Below are 19,934 nucleotides of genomic sequence, written 5' to 3' on the forward strand. Positions count from 1 at the left end.
TATATTCTATTCATTTTACCATTTAAGCAGGTTAGCAAGTAGCAGTGCAATCAAAGTTTTACTTTAATATCCATATGACTACCCCGTCAGACCCTCCGTCCGTGGCGCTCCAGACTATAATTGATAGCTGTGGTCTTACACAAATAATAAATGAACCCACGCATCGCAACGGTAATACGATAGATCTAGTGCTTGTCCGGGGTGTCACCACCTCCAAAGTTATAATACTCCCGTACACTAAAGTAATGTCCGATCATTACCTTATACAATTCGAAGTCAACAAGCTACTACTAACCACTGCTTTAACAGCCGCAACATTAATGCTGTCACAACTATGACTCTTGCTGGCCTACTGCCTTCGGTAATGGCACCATTCCCAAATTATGTGGGCTTTATCGATAACCTCACTAACAACTTTAACGATGCCCTGCGCGACACCATTGATAGTATAGCACTGCTAAAGCTAAACAAGGCCCCTAAAAGGCGTACCCCCTGGTTTACAGAAGAAACTAGAGCTCTTAAACTATCATGTAGAAAGCTGGAACACAAATGGCGTACGACTAAACTTGAGGTTTTCCATCAAGTATGGAGTGAAAGTTTAATAACTTATAAACGCATGCTTACCTTAGCTAAAGCTAATTACTACTCCAATCTCCTCCGCCTCAATAAAGACGATCCTAAATATTTGTTCAGTACAGTAACATTGCTAACCCAACAAGGGACACCTCCCAGTAGCTCCACCCACTCGGCAGATGACTTTATGAATTTATTTAATAAGAAAATTTAAGTCATTAGAAAGAAGATTAAAGACAATGCATCCCAGCTACAACTGGGTTCTATTAACACAGATACAAATGTATATACGACGGACATTGCCCTCCAAAATAGTCTCTCTCTTTTTGATGAAATAACATTACAGGAATTATTACGGCGTGTAAATGGGATAAAACAAACAACATGTTTACTTGACCCACTTCCTGGGAAACTTATCAAGGAGCTGTTTGTGATATTAGGACCATCAGTGCTAAATATTATAAACGTATCACTTTCCCTTAGCGTTCAAAAAAGCGGTTATTCATTCTCTGCTCAAAAGACCTAACCTCGATCCTGACCTCATGGTAAACTACCGGCCGGTGTCCCACCTTCCATTTATCTCGAAAATCATCTAAAAAAATTGTTGCACAGCAGCTAAATGAACACATAGCTGTTTGAAAAGGGTTTTTGTTTGACGGGACGGCGTGACTCGGTTGGTAGAGCGGCGGTGCGAGCAACCAGAGGGTTCCTGGTTCAATCCCCGCCCAAGTCACGTCTGTTGTGTCCTTGAGCAAGACACTTCACTCTTGCTCCTGATGGGTCGTGGTTAGTGCCTTGCATGGCAGCTCCTGCCATCAGTGTGTGATTGTGTTTGTGAATGGGTGAATCTGGAAATATTGTCAAAGCGCTTTGAGTACCTTGAAGGTAGAAAAGTGCTATACTTTCTCACTGGCACTCATCGAGGGTGGACGCTCCCCTTTCCTGTCCCTTATCTCTCCTGCTTGCTTCTTTGTCTTGTCTTGTCTTAACCTTCTTGTTGCCTCTTTTTGCACTGCTCTCCAAATCTAAACATTTGAACTAATTAACTGGCCTCAACGAAATTGACAAGATCTTGGGTTTGGGGAAAACTGCTTGTCGTGACGGAGTGGTTGTTGCTGGAGACACGACGGACTCTTGGAAGAAGAAGGAGTGCCGTGTGCCTGGCGACCCTTTTCTGTCGAGGACGTGAAGATATCTACCTATTGGGAATTATGACAACAGGACATCTGCTGATTGGAGTAAGCGTTGCTCTGGTTTGTCCACAAATTGGAAGTTGCTGGCAGTCTTCAAAGTACCCCAAAACTGCCACAAATGATTGGAGGATACGGGAAGAACTGTGGACACTCTTGTGATTTGGATAACATCGGACCGTCTGCCCCGCAGGAATTTTTGAGGACCAGTCATAGACAATTTAGAGTGAAAAGCAAATTTTTATTTTCACTCGCATACAAAACATTCTAACTTGGATAGTTTCCCTGGCTTCGAGACTCTCCCAAAGGACAGAGCGGCGAAGACACAACAAACTCCCTTCTTGTAGCGACTGCACAAGATCAAATCCGCGGAACAGAGACACACTGCAGGCTTACACACAAACATGCATCCAAAAAAATATACGCCACACACACACACCCCAACCCCGCCCCCCCAACCCAATGCCCTTGACGCAAATCCCATTGGGTGATGAAAGGATGGTCAGCGCCTGAGAGCTGCGGCCTACCACCATCACCCCGCACTCCCTTCCCTCTGTTGCTGGATATCTCGAGATGTACGTTGTAATATGTATATGTGCTTTGCTATGGAGGTTTTTTCCCACTCCAGATTGGCCCCCTTAGGAGCCCAGTCTAGATTGTATTTTTTTACTCATCCTTTTCAGCGTTTTACCTTTTTCCCCATCTTTTACGGGGCTCCTCGTGGCGACCCATCAGCGTTCCTGTTCTGTAACCCTGTACACTGTTTGTTTGTCTAATCTTGAACGGGTTTGTGCTGAAAACAAAGTTTTGTTGTACTTGTGCAATGACAATAAAGACCTATCCATCTATCTTACAAGGAAGAAGCAGAGTTTATTTAATCTTACCCCATTTCCATTACATAGCAATTGCTAACAGTTGTGTTCACTTCCTGTTTTCAATTTATTCACCATATACTCCATAAGTAATAACATTACAAAATAAATAAATAATAATTAGTTAAGTAAGTTGTATCTCATATGAGATAAATAAGATAAATAAGATGATCAATAAATGCAGAATGTTTATCTTGATTCTTCTTCTTTGTACTTTGTAAACACTTTGAGTTTGAATAGTTTCTTAAATTGGATCATATAATAGTACATGGTTTGAATTATTTACTTAATCCATTCCATAATTTAATTCCACATACTGATATGCTAAAGGTCTTAAGTGTTGTACGTGCATACACATGTTTTACATTACATTTTTCTCTAAGGTTATATTTCTCCTCATTTGTTGAGAAGAATTATTGTACATTCTTGGCTAGCAGTGTATGTCTGTCATTGTTTCTGAATGTGTCAAATTCCATTTTTAATGAGTAGCAAATACAAATGTTTGAATTGTTTACATTTTGTGATTATTTTTGTGATTATTCTGTCAAGACGTGGACTATGGAGTGTTTGTTTTCCCGAGATGCAAGTAAAGTTGGATCGGACATGGCTTGGAGATAAATACATGATTTTATTTGAACACTAACAAAAGGTACAAAACTAAAGGCGCGCACAAAGGCGGAGAACAAACTTGACTAATGAAACAAAAACTAGCGCTTGGGCAAAAACTATGAACATGAAACAAATAACACTTACTGTGACAAGAATACACAAAACTCACGTGGCAAGAAACGAGCAGCATGAAAACTATGGCAGCATGACAATGGCATGAGTGGTAAGGATATCAGATAGCATGGGTGTCAAGGAGGTAGACAGACTGCCTGGCAACTGCAAGCTTAAATAATACCGACAGGTGAAACTAATGAGTAGTCATGGAAACAAAACAAGCAAGTGTGCACAACCAGGAACTAAAAAAATCCAAAAAACAAACAGCACATGGCCAAACAAAAACATGATCAACAGACATGACATATTCCTTGTCATTTTTTCAGCTCCTCATGAACATGACTGATCAAGCCCTAGGACAAATATTTGTTTACAATAAAATAAACTAAAAGTCATTTCCCTGGAACTCTTGCGACACTTCTCCAGTTGTGACAACATTTAAATGTCAAAAAAAATATTTGAAGGATTCTGCGTTGAAGAAAACATTAAAAAACTATTTGAATGGAAATGGATCCTGTATCAATATTCTTGTGTATTGTTGGCTGTGTTTTTGTAATGCCACACCTTTATACCATATATATATATATATATATATATATATATATATATATATATATATATATATATATATATATATATATATATATATATATATATATAAAACCATTGTTAAAAACGAAGGGCTTTGTATCAAAATAAATAAAATGCAGATGTGCATAATCAAAACTTTCAATACATAAAAATGATTAAAGACAATAGAACAGTGGTACCGTATGCTGGCTACAACTAGTGGTACACCAAATATCTGATTCCATATTTAATTACAGTGCTTTATTGTCCTATAGCCAAAACAGTGTTACTGTTCAAACTGTGTGTAGTGTTACAGTGGCCAAAATATGAAATATACTTGTCAAATAAAACCTCTGCCTTGTTTTTAATGAATACTTGGGCCTACCACGCTACAGTATTTTGATGTTGGTCATTATGGATGTACTTGGAGAGCCGGGTGTTTTCTGAGGGGGTACTTGGTGAAAAAAAGTTTGAGATAGAAAATAAAAATGAAACATTTTCGGCAAGGGAATAGAGAGTATTTTGTTTGGATAACACATTTTGCACACACATGGGATCAAATATACTGTGAGAGAATGTGTATATATGTACATATGTATATACACTGTATATATATATATATATATACTGTATATAAAATTGATTGATTATATTGTATTTTCAGCACACAGTCATGAGTGACTTGCGTGTGTTCCTGATGTCACATGACTCCCTGAAGGTTTCCTCCCAGTGGACACAGTCTCAAAGTGGATACCTGCTGTATTTCTTCCTTAATGTCACCGCTCTTCCATCTCTCTGTTGGTGTGTGTGTGTGTGTGTGTGTGTGTGTGTGTGTGTGTGTGTGTGTGTGTGTGTGTGTGTGTGTGTGGCATGTTATGATGCAGCCAGAGCTCAGTGCCATCTAATGACAAGCAATGATCCATCCATCCATCCATTTTCTACCGCTTATTCCCTTCGGGGTCGCGGGGGGCACTGGAGCCTATCTCAGCTACAATCGGGCGGAAGGCGGGGTACACCCTGGACAAGTCGCCACCTCATCGCAGGGCCAACACAGATAGACAGACAACATTCAAACTCACATTCACACACTAGGGCCAATTTTTTTAGTGTTGCCAATCAACTTATCCCCAGGTGCATGTCTTTGGAGGTGGGAGGAAGCCGGAGTACCCGGAGGGAACCCACGCAGTCACGGGGAGAACATGCAAACTCCACACAGAAAGATCCCGAGCCCGGGACTGAACCCAAGACTACTCAGGACCTTCGTATTGTGAGGCAGATGCACTAACCCCTTTTCCACCGTGCTGCCCACAAGCAATGATACAAAACAAAATGACACAATAAGCTAAAACAAAACAAAACATATTTTTTCACTCAGGATGAAAGTTGAAGAACACTAAAATGAAGACAAAGTTGTGCCAACACATTCTAGTATTTATATTTATTCACATATTTGTAGCACATAGACACGAGGGTTATGGTACAACCCAACTACCGGGTTCCTACAGTCTAGATCAGTGGTTCTTAACCTTGTTGGAGGTACTGAACCCCACCAGTTTCATATGCATTCACCGAACTCTTCTTTAGTGAAAAATAAAATGTTTTTTTTTTTCAAATTCAAAACAAAGTTATATGATTTTTTACTGGTGCACAAAATGAATCGTGCATGAGCATCACCTTGTTCAAAGAACAAAACCAACACAGTGCATGAACGCACAACAAATGACACACCTGCAAATCAGTTTGACTTCTGCTGTTGTCGTATCCGTAATATGGCGATAGGGAGAAGTTTTTATGTACACGATGAGTCGGGTGTGGCTTGACCTCCACCGAACCCCTGAGGCCGACTCACCGAACCCCTAGGGTTCCATCGAACCCAGGTTAAGAACCACTTTGGAATCCTTGTGTTCTTTTTGAGTCAGCAAAAAGTGCAATTAGATGAAAAGTACAATAATGTACAGTAGTAGCTCAACTTGGGAGTTTAATTGGTTCTGTGACCGAGTTCTCAACTCAAAACACTGTCCATTCAGTGAGTCACTAAAATATTGGTCATGATACATGCAGCACTTCATGAAATGTGGGCTAATACTTTACAGATACTGTAATATGATTGTTCATGTTTTTCAGCCGGCGGGGATGGTGTTCTGCTGACCTCGATTGCGGATGTTGTGGATCGGTGGAGGGAATACTTCGAAGACCTCCTCAATCCCACCAACACGTCTTCTTATGAGGAAGCAGTGCCTGGGGAGTCTGTGGTGGGCTCTCCTATTTCTGGGGCTGAGGTTGCTGAGGTAGTTAAAAAGCTCCTCGGTGGCAAGGCCCCAGGGGTAGATGAGATCCGCCCGGAGTTCCTTAAGGCTCTGGATGCTGTGGGGCTGTCTTGGTTGACAAGACTCTGCAGCATCGCGTGGACATCGGGGGCGGTACTTCTGGATTGGCAGACCGGGGTGGTGGTTCCTCTCTTTAAGAAGGGGAACCGGAGGGTGTGCTCTAACTATCGTGGGATCACACTCCTCAGCCTTCCCGGTAAGGTCTATTCAGGTGTACTGGAGAGGAGGCTACGCCGGATAGTCGAACCTCGGATTCAGGAGGAACAGTGTGGTTTTCGTCCTGGTCGTGGAACTGTGGACCAGCTCTATACTCTCGGCAGGGTCCTTGAGGGTGCATGGGAGTTTGCCCAACCAGTCTACATGTGCTTTGTGGACTTGGAGAAGGCATTCGACCGTGTCCCTCGGGAAGTCCTGTGGGGAGTGCTCAGAGAGTACGGGGTATCGGACTGTCTGATTGTGGCAGTCCGCTCCCTGTATGATCAGTGCCAGAGCTTGGTCCGCATTACCGGCAGTAAGTCGGACACGTTTCCAGTGAGGGTTGGACTCCGCCAAGGCTGCCCTTTGTCACCGATTCTGTTCATAACTTTTATGGACAGAATTTCTAGGCGCAGTCAAGGCGTTGAGGGGATCTGGTTTGGTGGCTGCAGGATTAGGTCTCTGCTTTTTGCAGATGATGTGGTCCTGATGGCTTCATCTGGCCAGGATCTTCAGCTCTCACTGGATCGGTTCGCAGCCGAGTGTGAAGCGACTGGGATGAGAATCAGCACCTCCAAGTCCGAGTCCATGGTTCTCGCCCGGAAAAGGGTGGAGTGCCATCTCCGGGTTGGGGAGAAGATCTTGCCCCAAGTGGAGGAGTTCAAGTACCTCGGAGTCTTGTTCATGAGTGAGGGAAGAGTGGATCGTGAGATCGACAGGCGGATCGGTGCGGCGTCTTCAGTAATGCGGACGCTGTATCGATCTGTTGTGGTGAAGAAGGAGCTGAGCCGGAAGGCAAAGCTCTCAATTTACCGGTCGATCTACGTTCCCATCCTCACCTATGGTCATGAGCTTTGGGTTATGACCGAAAGGACAAGATCACGGGTACAAGCGGCCGAAATGAGTTTCCTCCGCCGGGTGGCGGGGCTCTCCCTTAGAGATAGGGTGAGAAGCTCTGCCATCCGGGGGTAGCTCAAAGTAAAGCCGCTGCTCCTCCACATCGAGAGGAGCCAGATGAGGTGGTTCGGGCATCTGGTCAGGATGCCACCCGAACGCCTCCCTAGGGAGGTGTTTAGGGCACGTCCGACCGGTAGGAGGCCGCGGGGAAGACCCAGGACACGTTGGGAAGACTATGTCTCCCGGCTGGCCTGGGAACGCCTCGGGGTCCCACAGGAAGAGCTGGACGAAGTGGCTGGGGAGAGAGAAGTCTGGGCTTCCCTGCTTAGGCTGCTGCCCCCGCGACCCGACCTCGGATAAGCGGAAGAAGATGGATGGATGGATGGATGGATGGATGTTTTTCAGCCAGTAGAGAACAGATTATTGCACTGTGTTGTGCGTTATTACAAACTCAAAAGCCATTCAGCTGTTGCCGTGGCTAGCTTACGGCTAATGCCTTAGCTTGCCGACCCAGGACGATGTTTTACTGCGCTGGAAAAATAGTTCCTCAGTGTTCGCTCTTACAATAACAATGTTGCTACAGCTTGGTTATTATACAGGTTACGGAACGTAAATGAGGTATTGTTGGCGATTTTTGGCATTTTTAAAGTGATTTAGAGGCAGAATAGATTGCCCCATTAACTGCATTGCCAGCTTCTTAGACCATGCCAATTCTTTCAAATTAGAATGCAAAAAAACCCCCAAAACGTTTATCTTCTTGTCTTTCATGATGATTGTGAACGATTGGCAAAATAAATAAAACAAAAACATTTCCCCTTTAACATAATATTTCCGTATTAACTTGTCTATATTTAGTTTTTTTTATGCTTAAAAAAGGAAAAACGGACACAACAAAATAATACGAAAATATTTACTAAATGTTTTATGTCAAACTTTGTATTTTGTTATTTCATAAACAGGTCATTTAAAGCAATTTTTAAAACAGCTAATTGTTTTACCTGGAAAGTCTGACATTTTATATAATAGTAAAGAAAAAAATGTGAGTTAAAAAAAATCCTACTCTTACAGTGCATCTGGAAAGTATTCACAGCACTTTACTTTTCCCACATTTTGTTATGTTACAGCCTTGTTCCAAAATGGAATACATTCATTTTGTCCTGCACACAATAGCTCGTAATGACAATGTGTAACAATTTTTTTTTAATATTGCAAATTTATTTAAAATAAAAAACCTCAAAAAACACATGTACATAATATTCCTTTGCTCAATACTTATTTGATGCACCTTTGGCAGCAATTGCACTCTCAAGTCTTTTTGACTACGATGCCACAACCTGACACACCTATCTTTGGGCAGATTGGCCCATTCCTTTTTACCCATTCCTCTTTGCAGCACCTCTCCAGCTACATCAGGTTGGACTGGAAGTGTTGCTTTTCATACAGGATGTCACTGATTTTTTGTTTTGTTTTAATACATTTGCAAAATGAATTTAAAAAAAATTACATTGTCATTATGGGGTATCGTCTTTAGAAATTTTTTTTTTTAGAGTAAGGCTGTAACATAACTAAATGTGGAAAAAGTGAGGCGATGTGAATACTTTCCAGATGCAATAAAAAACATGCAATACATTTGAACACAAACTCACTTTTTTCCCTTGCAGAGCAAATAGGATACAAAAAGGCATTTAAGTGAATAACATTACTTGTACAAACAGTTGGCTTGGACAGGTAAAAAACTTTAAATAAAATAAAAAACTTAAAAAAAAGAAGCTTTATTTTGTACAATTTAACACTATTACTTTTTTTTTTTTAAATGTTTTGTGGTTACTAGGAAAAAATAAAGTAAGGTAATAATGGACAAACTATATACTCATATTTTTTTGTAGAAAAAAAAAAGTTGCTTTTTTTGTTATTCTAAAAGTGTACATACATTTGTATTTTTAAAGCAATTTGATATTTGTTGAAATCTAAACTATTTACTTGCTACAAAGCATACTTTATTATGTATTTAATAGGGGTGTCATAAAAATAAATTTTTGAATGAGTCACAATTATTTGTAACGAGTCTTAATCGATTAAAAATAATAAAAATCAATGAAAAAAAACTATTTTATTTTATTATAAACTTTCCTGTCCAGCAGCTCAGGCAAATCATATTGCTGATGTAGATGCACATATTTGCTGTACAGATGCACTTTACAAAAGAGAAGTGTTGGATACTTCTCTTGTTGCCTTATTTGTATTTGACTTTATTAAATGTTTCGGTATAATTTTATTCAACAAAAGCTGTTTTCTTTAAAGTAATATAGAAATGTATCACATCTGTTTTTCTATGTCATGAAGGGTTGTAGTTAATCATACAGCTGACACCCAATGTTATTGTAAAGTATTAAGTTTGAATCAAAAATTAATTCTGAATCGAATCATTACCCCCAAGAATAGAATTGAATCGAATCATGTGGTACCCAAAGATTCACAGCCTTAGTATTTAATCTATATTATTAATCCTAAAAGATACAATGTACATTTTTTGAGGTTCCATTCCAAAAAGAACAGAAGATGCATGATGAAAATAACAAGTAGAAAACATGCCCAGTGACAAAGGATTGCGCTGACCTTTGACCTTAAGTAGTTGAGTGTTTAATAAAAGCAGATAATATGCAACAACAAAAACAATATTTCCTGTACAAGTCAATGAGTTCTTTCATACAGAACACATGCTTCAGTTAGCATGCGGTTTATTGCAACCACTTGGCAAAACAAAACAAAATCAGTCGTGTTCATGCATTTCCAAGTCTCCTTCAAAGTAACAGTCGTCATGACAACAAGACACATACCACAGTTGTCATCATACTTCAAGTCAACTAAAACTTTTCTAAAATAACATGACAGCAAATCAACATTGGAATATTTGTGCAACATAGATCAAGTTAAATAGAAATCAAGAAAAAAAAAAGGAAGATTCAAGCTCATTTGACTTTAAGGGAGTTTGACAGTAAAACATAGTTTTGTTAAATTGACAATTTATCATTCATAATTTCTTGTGCTTTGTTAAATCCATTCCATCACATTAAGGTGTAATATTTAGCCAAGTAAGAATGCTGCAGAATTAATTTGATTATTCCAGTTATATCATCTATGAAGGTCAGAGCTAAATAAATAAACACAACAATAGTAACACATGCACTGTGGGGGCCAACACACAACATCCAATAAGTCAAACTTCATTTTTTTAAGGGTCATCAAAAATAACATTGAACATAGTCAGAACCATAAAGTTATGCAAGTTGTAGTTCTTATTTAAAAAATAAACACATCACAAGCAAAACTTTAAGGATTTTTTCCCCTAAAAAGCTAAATACCATTAAACAAGATAAAAAGTTTAGATCTGTTTGGCTGCAGGTAGCATGATATATATATATATATATATATATATATATATATATATATATATATATATATATATATATATATATATATATGAATATATGAATATATATATATATACATATATGTATATATATATACACATACATACATATGCATATATATATATATACACATATGTATATATACTGTACATATATACGCATATGTATGTATGTGCAGTATATATATGTATATGCATATATGTATACATATATATATATGTATATATATATACAGGCATATGTATATATATATACACATATGTATATATACATGTGTATATATGTATATATATATGCATGTATGTATATATATATATATATACATGTGTATATATGTATATATATATGCATATGTATGTATATATATATATATATATATATATATATATATATATATAAATAAGAGAACACTTACCGTACACAATGTGATCTTAACATCAAACTCAGATTTGATTGACAGTCAAAGATATTGTAATATTTTGTTTACCACTGACAACTACATCATATTATTATTGTGTATAACTCACCTAAAGTCAGCAGGAATATTTAGTCAAGGCAGACATTTATTGGATCTTGTTCGTTTGCACTTGCGGTATCAGAGATGTGGGTGCAGTGTGACTGTCCACCAGTAGAGGACAGTAGAGCTCCAATGTGTTTAGTGCTGACTGATTCAAATCTACATCCTGAAGATTTATGTCAAATGTCAATATAATATTTCTGTGAGTACTAAACCTGAGACAAAAAATAGTAATTAGTAGTGATTCTACTGCAGGTTAACACAAAACAATAAAAAAGTGTTGATTGACTAGTTGACTTAAATGTGCTTAATGCAAACCTCAGCCTGTTAGTGAGTCAGCATGCAGAGCGACTACACACACATGAACACAATCCAGCTTCATTTCAGTCTAAAAGAAAAGAGCCTGCAGGTCTTAACTCGACTTAGTGCTCCTGTGGCATACTTGCCAACCTTGAGACCTCCGATTTCGGGAGGTGGGGGGGCGGGGAGGGGGCGTGGTTGGGGCGGGGGCGTGGTTAAGAGGGGAGGAATATATTTACAGCTATAATTCACCAAGTCAGGTATTTCATATATATATATATATATATATATATATATATATATATATATATATATATATATATATATACATATACATATATATATATATATATATATATATAAGAAATACTCAAGTATTTCATATATATATATATATATATGAAATACTTGACTTTCAGTGAATTCTAGGTATATATATATATATATATATATATATATATATATATATATATATATATATATATATATATAAATGATAAATGGGTTGTACTTGTATAGCGCTTTTCTACCTTCAAGGTACTTAAAGCGCTTTGACACTACTTCCTCATTTACCCATTCACACACACATTCACACACTGATGGAGGGAGCTGCCATGCATCAGGAGCAAGGGTGAAGTGTCTTGCTCAGAACACAACGGACATGACGAGGTTGGTACTAGGTGGGGATTGAACCAGGGACCCTTGGGTCACGCACGGCCACTCTTCCACTGCGCCACGCGTATATATAGTATAGCAGTTGTGCACTGCACTCTCTAAAAGCCCTAGATGTTATTGTCACATATGCATGTACAGTAGATGGCAGTATTGTCCTGTTTAAGAGTGTCACAACACTGCTGTTTACGGCAGACGAACTGCTTTACGGTAGACGAAAACGTGACTGCTGTTGTTGTGTGTTGTTGCCGCGCCGGGAGGACGTTAATGAAACTGCCTAACAATAAACCCACATAAGAAACCAAGAACTCGCCCTCGATCATTCTACAGTTATAACGTGATTGGGCAGGCACGCTGTTTATATAGTGGGAAAGCGGGCGTGAGAACAGGCTGGCCGCTGTCGACATGTCACTCAGGTCCGCATGGAGCTGGAGGGGGCGTGGCCTCCAGCTCCGCCTGAATTTCGGGGAAAAATTTGTCCCGGGAGGTTTTCGAGAGAGGCGCTGAATTTCGGGAGTCTCCCGGAAAATCCGGAAGGGTTGGCAAGTATGTCCTGTGGTGAGATCAGATCCTGTCAGTCCCAGGAAGTGAAGACCAAGGTCACAGTTTAGTGTTTGGAGCTAAAGGGATAGCAGCAGGCTGATGAGGATGAGGATGAGGATGAGGATGATGATGATGATGATGATGATTCTTCAGGAGACGTCCATGTGCTGCACTAATATTGAAGTCTTCTTAACAATCAGACTGTGTTGGGGGTTGAAGGAGTGTCCTGCCAGAAAGAAAGAGTTTGACATGTTGTCACTTCTTGCTGTCCATTGTTGCAGCTTCTTCTTGAGCCTTGGCCTTTTTGCTGGCTTTTTTCTCCTCATCGTCCTTGAAAAAGAGAAGAGGGAACATGCCCAGGATGCAGCCGATGCCCACGCCGATGGCTTTGCCCTGCACGCAAAAGACTAATTATTAGGAATAATCAATCAGTGAAGGAGCAGCTCACAACAGCACAAAGGTGCTTTAAGCTCCAAACAAGTACACATAGATCAATGATGGATATTTCAACTGTTCAAAAACTCACATGTGTGCATCAAAGCACACTCTAGACCAGGTCTGGGCAATTATTTTGACTCGGGGGCCAAATTTAGTCTATCTGATTTTTAGGAACACTAATACAAAACCTCACAATAATGTCTGATTGAAAGCTAAAAACATTATGACAGATCGCCTTACAAAACGGAATGTAATTTTAATTTTTTTATACTGAATGAGACACCCAGAATGTACATGAAAATAAAGGATTTGGGATTCACAATATTAACTATGAACGATAAAACACTGAATATTGACAACGTATGAACGTCACCCACTCTTGATCGACATATTATACAGTCAAGCAAAACACAAAAAAAATGCAACAAAGACAGCGAAATATGAACGCAAAGGGTAAAAAAACAAAAAACACCTACAATCTGATATTTCTGATACATCACTAAGCTTTAGAACTTTCTTGTAAAAATCTCCTTCCGCGTTACTCCCTGACACCCGCATTCCAGGCTGGCCGCGCTAGAAACACTCTGTGGAAACGCTCCCCACCCACACTGCTTGGTGCCTGGTCTGAGCTGCTGTGACTTAGGTTACCATAGTAACTAATTAGATTACCATAGTAACTAATTAGATTACCGTAGTAACTAGTACATCATGCAAAAGCGCAGATTCCAACCATTGAAATACTTTGTATAGTTGAAGACTTACGGTCATTTGAAAACATCACTGCATATTATAATTGCAGCTACAGTTTCCATCTTAAAGATCTAAAAAAATTATTTGAGAATGTCCGGCGGGCCAGATTGAAAAGCTTAACGGGCCGCATGTGGGCCCCGGGCCTTAAGTTGCCCAGGTCTGCTCTAGACACACACAAGATGGTAACACAACATGACACGCGTGTGTGATACCAACCAGACTATCACATATCTCACACCAGGGCTGCGAGCATTATTCCATTAGAAAACAGCTTTGATTTATATTCTCTTGCTTTAATTAATTATTCAATGAGTGTAAATAACTAATTGAACACAAACCGCATGGAATTCAAATATGCGGACATTAAATATGCCTGAGCTGTGTGGCGGCAAACAGCTGCACTTCTTTTTTGTAATAATGCAGACATGTTGAAAGTGCAATGTCAATAACGATGATGTACATTTATGAAAAAGATAATGAAGGTTATGGCAAGCAGAGAAATTGTTGTTTATATCAACTGTCTCCCCTAAAATAGGCATTGAGGCTATAAAGTGTTTTATCGAATTACTCTATTAGACGAACAAATCGACAGAGGACTTGATGGCTAAAATAACCGACAGCTGCAGCACTCGCTCACATACTTCATCCCAATATCATACTTTATAATAACATAACAAATTGTTCCTTACCAATGTTGCCTCTAATTTTTCATGTGTGTGAGCAAACGCACAAACTCCCTGAGCATTCAGTGGAGCACGTGTGAGCAACATCAGACGTGCACACTGTGGCCACACCAGCGTCACACCTGTCCCAAACCTGACATCATAACAATTGAAATGTTTTATTAAAAATAATTTTCTGATATAAGTGATTTTGCCCTCTTACAATGACAATAACAAAAAAACATGTTTTTCATGACCTATGTGCTAGTATTGTATGTCTGGCTGCAGGTCCTGCCTTTAAAAGAAATGTTCCCCCTTTCAGAGATTACATTTAGTTCCTGTAACTTTCTGTCTGTAAAATACATCTTTTTATTAGCATTTATGAAATCTAGTGACAATATTTCATGAATAATATCCTTAGGTTAACATTCTTAATAAATGGCAGTAAAATAAGCACACATCTGATTGTGGAGTCAGAGTGTTACAACCTGGCATTTACACATTGTGTGGCGTTGGGGTTGTCCGACTTTTTGTGTGGCCATAAACGCAGCACTGGCTAAGTGCCATGAAAGCTTGTGTTGGTGCAGGTGAGACAGAGCAAGCGGCTTCTGTTGAAGTGACGGATGATAACGTTGGTTTAAGCCTGGTTTGTATGGCAGAAAATTACCAGTTTTTATAGACAAAAGTTTTTTTTACTCATGTTTTTGGTGTGGTCACAAACAGTTTTGCTCAATAAAGTGATTGATGGAATTCCTGTCCGTAAAGTGTCTCGACAGACGATAATTGAACTGTGTTGACAAAGATTGTTTCATTCATTGTGGCCACTCTTGTTGTCACATGTCACTCACAGAGTTGCATTGCAAAATCATACAGAATAAATTGTAATGTGTTTATTTTGTTTAAACTTTAGATGGGATTTTTGATTTCCTGCGCGGCATTAATTTGCTGTGCGCAGAGGACGCGTGAGCAGTGCGCAATTGTGCAGGCGTGCACCTTAGAGGGAACGTTGTTCCTTACCATACAGTTATCATACATGTACCTTACATGACACATGTCAAAAGTTAAAGTTAAAGTACCACTGATATCACACACAAGAGAAATTACTCTCTGCATTTGACCCATCCCCTTGGAAGCAGTGAGCAGCAGCGGTGGCCGCGCTCGGGAATCATTTTGGTGATTTAACCCCCAATTCCAACCCTTGATGCTGAGTGCCAAGCAGGGAGGTAATGGGTCCCGTTTTTATAGCCGGGGATTGAACTCACAACCAATCTCAGGGCGGACACTCTAACCACAAGACCACTGAGCAGCTGGCCCTTACATCACTACATCTAACACTGACACACACCACTACATCCCTCTTGGTTTTTACTATGAAGCAAGAGGTTCCTTTTCTCCCACTCCCACACATCAAAGAAAAATATATACCGTATTTTTCAGACTATAAGTCGCAGTTTTTTTCATAGTTTGGCCGGGGGTGCGACTTATACTCAGGAGCGACTTATGTGTGAAATTATTAACACATTACCGTAAAATATCAAATAATATTATTTAGCTCATTCACGTAAGAGACTAGACGTATAAGATTTCATTGGATTTAGCGATTAGGCGTGACAGATTGTTTGGTAAACGTTTAGCATGTTCTATATGTTATAGTTATTTGAATGACTCTTACCGTAATATGTTACGTTAACATACCAGGCACGTTCTCAGTTGGTTATTTATGCGTCATATAACGTACACTTATTCAGCCTGTTATTCACTAGTCTTTATTTATTTTAAATTGCCTTTCAAATGTCTATTCTTGGTGTTGGGTTTTATCAAATACATTTCCCCAAAAAATGCGACTTATACTCCAGTGCGACGTATACCGTATTTTTCGGACTATAAGTTGCAGTTTTTTTCATAGTTTGGCCGGGCTCCAGTGCGATTTATATATGTTTTTTTCCTTCTTTATTATGCATTTTCGGCAGGTGCAATTTATACTCCGCTGCGACTTATACTCCGAAAAATACGGTATATGTTTTTTTCCTTCTTTATTATGCATTTTCGGCCGGTGCGACTTATACTCCGAAAACTACGGTATTGTGTTTTGGATGGACTAAATCAACAATTGCCGCCAATAAAAATGGGTAAACACAGGAAGTACACATGTCCAAGAACATGGATTTCCTGTCTGGAAAGAACCTACTTTGATTGGCGTGAACTTTGGCAGTCAGCCTCCTGAGTGAGTGTGAAGAATGGAGCTAATGAAAGTAAGGACTCACAGTTGGACTGTCAGCCATCAAATAAAGGCTAAAACTTTTATATTCTTTACGGAACAATGCTGGACTAATTAGGCATGATTAAGTTGCTGTTAAAGCACTGCTCAGGAATCTTTCTTCCAATTCATTCCTTTAGTTTTGCTTTCTTATTTTGCTTACGTGTCATTGGCTTTTTATGACTGTGTTGTTAAGTGTTTACTAATCAAGACATGGTTTGAAAGTAGGTCGCGGGGGGTGCTGGAGCCTATCTCAGCTAGATTCGGGCGGAAGGCGGGTTACACCCTGGACAAGTCGCCACCTCATCACAGGGCCAACACAGATAGACAGACAACATTCACACTCACATTCACACACTAGGGCCAATTTAGTGTTGCCAATCAACTTATCCCCAGGTGCATGTCTTTGGAGGTGGGAGGAAGCCGGAGTACCAGGAGGGAACCACGCAGTTACGGGAGAACATGGCACTAACAAAATGTTTGTTTTCATTTAATTGTAGACCATTGGGGTACATATTTACATGCTCTGCACATTACTTTACCACAGATGGACCAGGCAGGTCCAGCAAATATTGTAGACCACCAAACTAGAGACACAAATATCTAGTTACAGTTTACCATTTCACTGATTTTCAAGTTGCTATCAAAATGGTGCCATTTTTACATACTGGTCCTTTAATTCCCCAGTTACAGTTTACCATATAAATAATTTCCAAGTTGCCAATCTTACATATTGTTCCTTTAATGTTTGTATAACCAACCGAGTGAGAGCTGACTCTGGTCTGCCACATGTCCGCCTGCTTCGGATTCAGGTCAGGAATCTGCATGCCCATACGAGATGCTAAAGCCTCAACATAACCTGCCAGCCTGAAGACACACACAAAAAAATAATTAAATACAATTCACATTTTGTTATAATGTTATTTTTTTATTGTGTCAAGTTTTGCAGTTTCGTCATTTCATGGAAGAGTGAATAATCCACCACATGGATTAGATTAAAAACACTTCACACAGATGACAAATGTATTAAATGAAGAACATTTCAATTGCACCAAGCCCTCAAATAGGGCATCAGTTTTTGTATTTATTATTTTTTTTTTTTTTACAAAATTCACACATAATATCAATCAGTCCAACAAAATAATACATAATACAATTCCAATTCCAAACCAATCCCAGGCCAACAACATTTCGAATAGCAATCAATAGTTGACAAGACACACAAACTGAACAAAAATGAACAACATCTACAACAGTACAAACATACCATTGATTAGAAAACAAGCAAACAAAATACATTGTTATTATCACTTGTTTCTATTGTCATCACCGCCATTAATAACAATAAAAAACAAAATAGTGTCACAGTGGCTTACACCTGCATTGCATCCAATATTTACCACAAGGATAAAATAAGTCATATTTAGTTTAATTTAAAAGTTTAAATAAAACTTTAAAGTCATTATCTAAACTAAATGCAGTTTTTTCTCCTGATACATCTAAAGGTTGTGTATACCAATTAATATTGTGGTATTGCTCAAAAAGTACTTATACACACACTGAAATATACTGCTCAAAAAAATTAAAGGAACACTTTGAAAACACATCAGATTTCAATGGTGAAAAAAAAAATGTTGGATATCTATACTGATATGGACAGTTTAATGTCTCAGGAACAACAGGATGCCACATCTTTTGATGGAAATAAAAGTTTTCAGCCTACAGAGGGCTCAGTATATAGACACCCCAAAAATCAAATTGAAAAAATGATGTGGCAGGCTCGTCCATTTTGCCTAAATTCAATTTCTGCAACTCAAAATTATTTTCAATATCTTGTGTGGCCCCCACGTGCTTGTATGCATGCTTGACAACGTCGCGGCATGCTCCTAATGAGACGACGGATGGTGTCTTGTGGGATGTCCTCCCAGATCTGTCTAAGGGCATCAGTGAGCTCCTGTAAAGTCTGAGGAGCAACCTGGCGGCGTCTGATGGACCGAAACATTATGTCCCAGAGGTGTTTTATCGGGTTTAGATCAGGTGATCGTGAGGGCCATTTAATTGCGTCAATTCCTTCATCCTCCAGATACTGTCTGCATACTCTTGCCACATGAGGCCGGGCATTGTCGTGGACCAGGATGAACCCAGGACCTACTGCACCAGCGTAGGGTCTGACCATGGGTGCAAGGATTTCATCCCGATACCTAATGGCAGTCAGACTGCTGTTCTCTAGCCTGTAGAGGTCTGTTCATCCCTCCATGGAAATGCCTCCACAGACCATCAGTGACCCACCACCGAACGGGTCACGCTGAATGATGTTGTAGGCAGCATAGCGCTCTATTTGGCTTCTCCAGACCCTTTCACGTCTATCACAGGTGCTCAGGGTAAACCTGCTCTCATCTGTGAAAAGCAAAGGGCGCCAGTGGCGGACTTGCCAATTCTGGTGTTCTATGGCAAATGCCAATCGAGCTCCACGGTTCTGAGCAGTGAGCACAAGGCACACTACAGGACGTCGTGCCCTGAGGCCACCCTCGTGAAGTCTGTTTCTGACTGTTTGGGTAGAGACATTCACACCAGTAGCCTGCTGGAGGTCATTCTGTAGGGCTCGGGCAGTGCTCAACCTGTTCCTCCTTGCACAAAGCAGCAGATATCGGTCCTGCTGATGGGATGAGGACCATCTACGGCCTTGTCCAGCTCTCCTAGAGTAACTGCCTGTCTCTTGGAATCTCCTCCATGCTCTGGAGATTGTACTGGGAGATACATCAAATCTTCTTGCAATAGCACGCATGGATGTGCCATCCTGGAGGAGTAGGACAATCTGCGCAACTTCAGGAGGGTTAAGAAATCGCCTAATGCTCCCAGTCGTGATAATGACTCTAGCTAAAGCCAACACTTGTGGAAAAACCAGTCCTGTTTTGGGGGCCATCTCGTTGTTTCCCCTCTAGTGCACCTGTTGTTAATTCCATCAACACCAATGCAGCTGAAACTGATTAACAACCCCCTCTGCCACGCACCTGACC

General features: G+C 39.8%; 1 protein-coding gene across 1 annotated transcript in view; it reads right to left on the reverse strand.

Annotated features, from left to right (window-relative positions):
• Positions 1 to 12,087: 12,087 nt before the first annotated feature.
• LOC133598515 (transmembrane protein 65-like) overlaps positions 12,088 to 19,934 on the reverse strand; it is a 77,195-nt gene continuing 69,348 nt past the window's right edge. The window contains exons 7-8 of the mRNA XM_061951214.1: positions 17,679 to 17,784; positions 12,088 to 13,203 (exon numbers count right to left, since the gene is read on the reverse strand). Coding sequence (XP_061807198.1) covers positions 13,066 to 13,203; positions 17,679 to 17,784 — 244 coding nt within the window. The 3' untranslated portion in view covers positions 12,088 to 13,065. The remainder of the gene's footprint in view (positions 13,204 to 17,678; positions 17,785 to 19,934) is intronic.

The sequence above is a fragment of the Nerophis lumbriciformis genome, linkage group LG04, assembly GCF_033978685.3.
Source record: "Nerophis lumbriciformis linkage group LG04, RoL_Nlum_v2.1, whole genome shotgun sequence".
NCBI lineage: Eukaryota > Metazoa > Chordata > Actinopteri > Syngnathiformes > Syngnathidae > Nerophis > Nerophis lumbriciformis.